Source organism: Thunnus maccoyii, chromosome 4, assembly GCF_910596095.1.
Source record: "Thunnus maccoyii chromosome 4, fThuMac1.1, whole genome shotgun sequence".
NCBI lineage: Eukaryota > Metazoa > Chordata > Actinopteri > Scombriformes > Scombridae > Thunnus > Thunnus maccoyii.
Genome location: NC_056536.1, coordinates 7,953,395 through 7,959,884, shown reverse-complemented (window position 1 = coordinate 7,959,884; position 6,490 = coordinate 7,953,395). Strand labels below are relative to the sequence as shown.

Genomic DNA, 6,490 nt, shown 5'->3' with positions numbered 1-6,490 from the left:
ACGACTTTTCGCTCCTTCGTTTCTTTATTTCTCACAGGCATCTCAATTCCCTTTTCGCCAGTCACAAGTCACCTGGATTAAAACAACAGCAACAACAACAACAAAGAAAAGAAAAAACAAAACAATCTTTTCCGACGTGCACTTCACTCGATGTGAAAAAGACAGAGAGGGAAAGGAGAGCAGATAAAACAGAAGCAATGGGAGCGTTCAGGGTGCTGCTGGGGACTTTACATTACATGGGACTCTACATGCAACTTAGTGTCTCAACGAGGCAAGCTGGCCACGGCGAGGTACAGAATCACATCTCTGGCAACGGTAGGTGTGAGATCCGCTTCAGACGTCTGTAATTCGTTTTATCTTATGAGAGGACATCAAAGGGGTTGTGGAGAGGACGGCATAGGTGATACCATCTGCTCACATGCAGAGGAGGAATTAAACAAAGAACAGCACGCAGGCTGAGAGGATGATGCTGATATTATGCCAACTAATGCAAAATGTATGTTTCCTTTGTGTGTGAATACCCAAAGGGCTTGTGTTTTCTTGCTGTCAGGCATTAAATGAAAAAGAGTTTACGTGTATGCATTCAATAGATCAACCTGTCATTCACTAAGTGCATTTCTGCTCATTTTATTTGACCAACAAGATCTGTGATCTTGTTTAAAAATATATGTTCAGACTATTTCCAGTTATAGTTGTTCAGTCTGGTAGACAGGATAAATGTGGTAGCCCTTTCTGATGAGTTTAACTACACATTTCTGATGGAGTATACTGGTGCCTTTAAAGGTTGCTGTGATCTTTGGTGGTGTAGCAGTTTGTGATGTATGGTGATCCAGCGCTCATGACTGACAGGATTTTGTTTTCTCTGAGAGCTGCAGCTCTTCACCAGTGCCTCTCATCCTTCTCTGTCCTGGTCAGTGGGTGATTCATCCAGGCGGAGCAGAGGTGATGTCAGCTGATAGATTGAAGTTAATATTCTCTTCTAGTATCCCCATGAAATCTACGGTATGCTTTCCAAAACTGAACAACCTCCCACCGATTCAGGTCTGCCTCCTACTCTCTCACACCAGGAGCTTCCCTAAACAGCCTCCAGTGTTTACTCTTCCTTACGTCATACAGACCAACACGCAATGTTACGGCTCTCTGGTTTGTCCTGGTAACTTTGGCTCAGCCTGACAATTTCCACAGGTGTCACGCTGTCAGCAGCATTAAGTGTGGGTTGAAAAATAAAGTGAGGAGGTGGAGGAGGTGATAGCCTGAATACCTCAGTGTCCTTGAGCAGACACTGTGTCTTATGTCCGTTTCCAACTTCTCTTACTTCTGTAAAGGTTCTTTATTATCAGATGCTTCTCAACATTCATAACTCAGTTTGGGTCTCACACACATAGTTATGCAGCACTAGTCAAGACTATATATATATATATATATATATATATATATATATATATATATATATATATATATATATATATATATATATATATATATATATATATATATATATATATATATATATATAGGTGCTCAATGGGACATTTTACAGTTGAAAAATAAACTTGTGGATGACAATGTGATTTTCGATATATACTTTCACATTTCTGCACTGACTGTTGTTGTTATTAATTCACTGACGTACACACAGATACAGACATTTCTGCAATAACCTATTATCAGCTCAGTCTAGCTCTTACAGCGCACACCGATGAGGATCCTATTCCATATTAATTGAGACACTGATGAAATTAACTCACCAGGTAGGATCACGTCTGCACCCGCGGAAAGTGACTAGTGTGAAACTTGAGAAGAACTCATCACTTATTAGCTTTTTCTGCGTCTTTCACCTGCATCTCACTGCCTTCATCAGTGGATTGAGTTTTCTCAGTTGTCATGGAGATGGCACAGTTGTCATGTGATACTCCTGATACTGACTCCTGGTTGATGCTGTGACCGGTTTTGATCCGGTGTTAACAGACAGCCGATGTCATACACACTTCCTCTCGAGAGGTTCCTTTCATCAGGCTGTAGCAGCAGAGATGAATTGGTTTGTGGTAAGTGATGACTGCTTGTGACTTGAAAGTCTGTATGTATGTTCTAACAGTCCAGCCACATAAGGAGCTCCCACGGGAATGCTGCTGGTTTTCTAATACTATAACTGTGTACCATCCATTAGATGTCTCTTTGTTATCCTTTGTTAAAAAGCATGACAGACTGGCCAGGTTGAAGCATGAGCGTGCTGTGTGCAAAATGCTGTTAAAAATATTTTGTGTTTTCATTTTGTTGCCATTTGGAGGACTATGAGTAATATCTCATGGTAAGTTGGTGCATTAATAACAGAAAGGGATCTGTTTTTCAAATTGAAAAATGTTATGGAAAAGAGTGTGTGCAGATAAACTTGTTTTTGTTTAGTCCTGAGGGTAGAGCGAAAGAGAAGAGGAGGGCAACAGGAGATTTAAAACTCTTGCAGATGGTGAGTGCGGTACCAGATCCATGTACTGTTATTGCTAATTGAAATACTGAGTGGCCACGTAATGTAATAATTAGTAAATCATTCAGAACACGGTGCATAATGCTGTGGCGTAGAGTTAAGTCTAATAGGATTGTCAGATGAATTGCAGGTATAATGATTTGCAAGGTGGAAGTGATTATAGTTCAGGGATGTAGAGGATAAACCCACCTGAACTCATTTAACACCTTTTTTATTTGCTGAGTAAATTTTACCATTTTTTTCTTTTTTTTTTTTTTTTGACTGACATCAATAGGTGTGAGATGAATTCACAAGACAGGCTACACCACAGTGAGTCTTATCAAAACGAATGGCATGAGAACTGGGTCAACTGAGGAAAATCACAAAGCCTTCATTTGTTTTTCTGAGAACAGTGTAATTTCAGGTTGTGGTGGTGTTTTCCGAGCCCCTGGGGGGGTCATGATTTATCCTCCTTTTCCTTCACTGGCACATCACCAGCTGGAATAGAGAGCAGTGAGGAGAAAGAAAAGTGATCGTATAGAAGTGAATGAAAAACAGTTTGAATATCTCTGCTTGATTTTCATAATGTCTAGATCCACATCTGCCTTGATGCTGTTTTACTCATTGATACTTTTCAATTAACTTCTCATTAAGACATGGTTATCCAGTGAGGTGATTACTCCAGCCAATCAATTGCCTTAATTAATCAGTGAAGGGTAAATGAGCCGTCGGGCCAGCGAGATACTGAAACTTTCCAAAGAAGAAATAGATTCTAATGAGACATCAGGACCAGACTGACCTTCTCATAACATTTGGATAACTGTTTTTTATTTCCTTTTGAGTCATTTATCAGCTGCCATTACAGCCACAGTGACATATCACTCTTACTCCAGCATCAATCTAAAGGAAAACCTTTTCTCCACTTTAATGTAAGGTGACAAACATGTATTTTTGGCTCTACTGACTTGACTAAAGCAGATATTTGTGTCTGTGAGCTGTCACACAGGGCCGGTCTCATATCGTCACCCTCTTTTGACCTCCATTACCTGCAAAACCAGCCCCGTTCTGACTCCTATTATTAGACTATTGGATTTGAAGCGTTCTTCCAATTCAACAGGTGAAACATTTACCATTCAGACAGAACAGAATCCTCTATGGCTGCTGCACCATCTTAAAAGGCTTCAGGCATGGCTGCTCCTCCGCACTATGACAGTGTTTGAGAGGAATATACTGGATGAATGTATGAGTATAAACACAGGTCTAGCACAGATGCAATCACAGCCTGCGATGGTTAAGCCTCCTTCACAACCTGGTCTTTGCCACCTTAAATGCAAAGCAAACTGGAGCACTGTGGCAGTGACATCACACTAGTATTAGACTATTAAAAATTAAAAAATGTAACACTGGCCAATGCAGTATCACTGGCAAACATTCAGCAACAGCTTGTGGGGTTTACTCGTGTCTTCTGCAGAATCAGACACCAAATGTCTCCCTCTGCTCCTCGCCTCCCACTCACTCACTGTTCAGTACCGACGGCGGTGTATCGACACAACAGCAGGCTTCCATACAGTGTCACAGCAGCGAGTATGGAAGAACAGTGCATTTAAGAGCCGAATATACTGCAGGTCTCTGGTGGAGATTCACTGACAGTTTTTCATTACTGTTACAAATATAGAATACACTGTTAACTAGATCAGCTCACACGGGCACAGATCCAACTAGCACTGAATAAACATAGTACTGGCTTTTAAAAAAATAATTACATGAACAGCTGTTTTATCTCATCAGGATACTCACTGAGATTTTGTAACAAAATTCTGCTAAATTAAAGACAATTAGAATGATGAAGGTAATAAGATGAACATCAAGCCATATTTTTCCACCTGTGTCAGTACAGTCAGTTGAAAAAAGAGCATGTGTAAACTATGCTATTGAACATATGTGCCACTTTTTATAGCAGCTATATTCATTTATATTAGCCAACCTAAGAGAATACATTTTTAATTTTTTACAATAACACATACATTATAACCATCGTTTATTTTGTTAAGTTACAGAGGCCCCATTTCAGGTATAATTTTGTTGCTGGTTGGTTTGAAGACGCTCAGCTGCTTCAACTGTCCTTCACTATCAGCACTATAAAAATCGTTTCATTGGAAGATTGGTATTAAAGGACCAATGTGTAGCAGTGAGGTTGCAGTTGGCTATAAACTGAATACTACCCCTCCTCCTCCTCCCCTTCGAAGCACGCAGAAGAAACTACGGTGGCCGCGAAAAATGCAAAAGGCCCTCTCAAGAGCCAGTGTTTGGTTTGTCCGTTCTGGGCTACTGTAGAAACATGGTGGGCTCTGTGGAAGAGGACCTGCTCCCTATGTAGATATAAAGGGCTCATTCTAAAGTTATGAAAACACAACAATTCTTATTTTCAGGTGATTATACACTAATTAAAACATACTTATGAATATTATATTCCATTTCTTCCAAGTCCATTAAATTGTACACACTGCACCTTTAACATTTTTCACATTTCTCGTATTGCAAACCTGTCTACTAAAATGTGTCATATCTAACTATCTATTAGCAAATAGTTTTATAGAATATGTAATGCCGCCTGTAATATGGGTTGAGAAAAAAAGAAAATGTCTGTTGTTGTTCCTTGACCTATTGCTAATCTGATAACAACAGTTAAACCAAGCGTTGAAGTAAGACTAGTTTAAATACAGTAGGTATCAATCTTCCACTTTACCGCCAGCAAGCTTTTAAATAAAAATGTTTTGATATAAGTGGTGCTGAAACACTCAGATGAATAATTGATTAGTTGGTCAACAGAAAATGAATCATCAGTTCTGGTAATCGATTCATTGTTTTTTGACTGTCAAGAAAAAAATACCAAACATTTGCTGGATTCAGCTCCTCAAATGTGAGCTGAACAGTTTTGTGCCTTGGACAGTTGGTCGGACAAAACAAGCAATTTAAAGATGTTACATTTGGCTCTGGAAAATTGTAATGGCCATTTTTCAATATTCTCTGAAAATAACAGATTGGAGCTCCAGATAGAAGCCCATTCATTGCCTCTTTATAACTGTATTCTCTGCAAAGTCAATAGGTGCTCAATCTGCCTTCATATTCTTTCCAGTATCTGATGTGACCTAAATTTCTTTCAGATGTAAGATACATGGGGCTCTTTTATACTCTCTGTCTGTCCCCCACTGTCAATTAACACTCTCTTGCTCAGAAAGAGACATAAAAACAGAAGAAGAAGGAAAGTGTCAGAGCAAACAGGAAGAACGAGTGAGGGAGGAGAGGAGAGGAGAGAGGGACAGGCTGACAGTTTTAAAGCTTGTTGGTGCTCAGCAGTAGGTAGAGCCATGTATTTAGGTCCTGACCTCAGTATATACTCCTCACTGAGAGGACAAGTGCTGGAGGGCAGGCTGCTATAAACTACAGAGAGGAGAGAAATGATTACACACATAATGCACAGTTTGGTTGTCTCAGGACATAAAAATCAATCTTTTACATGGCTTCGCCTGCATATCCCTTCATGCGCAAAGTATAGCAAAGTTAAAATCCATTATATTTTCATATTAATCTGAATTGATTTCGCTGCTCTCAGTCATTTGTTGATACAAAACAACAGTGATTCAAGCTAAATCTACATGATAGTTGTTAAATGTCAGGGACTGCCACATGATAGCAGGAATCAAATTAAACTTTGAAATAAAATGTGACTAACATACTAACATATGTGTTATTATAATCAAAAAATCTCCTGTTTCTTCTTGCATAGAAGAGCAACTACACCCTCAATTTCAGCCACAACCTTCCCCTCCAGGATACAGTATCTCACAATTCACTGACAGGCACCACTTGAACCAAATTCAGGTGAAAACTGTTGAAAAAAAATTTGTGATAAGAAATAAATAAAAGTTTTTGCTGTTTTTTTGTGCTCTTTAATGAAAACTGATTTCCACTCGTTAAAGACACCCACTATATGTAGATTTTTTTTATGTGATTATATCATCTCTTCAA

At 39.2% G+C, this 6,490-nt stretch overlaps 1 protein-coding gene across 1 annotated transcript in view; it reads left to right on the top strand.

The window, feature by feature from the left end:
• LOC121896296 (V-set and transmembrane domain-containing protein 2-like protein) overlaps positions 1-6,490 on the top strand; it is a 45,589-nt gene continuing 39,099 nt past the window's right edge. The window contains exon 1 of the mRNA XM_042410093.1: positions 1-315. Coding sequence (XP_042266027.1) covers positions 198-315 — 118 coding nt within the window. The 5' untranslated portion in view covers positions 1-197. The remainder of the gene's footprint in view (positions 316-6,490) is intronic.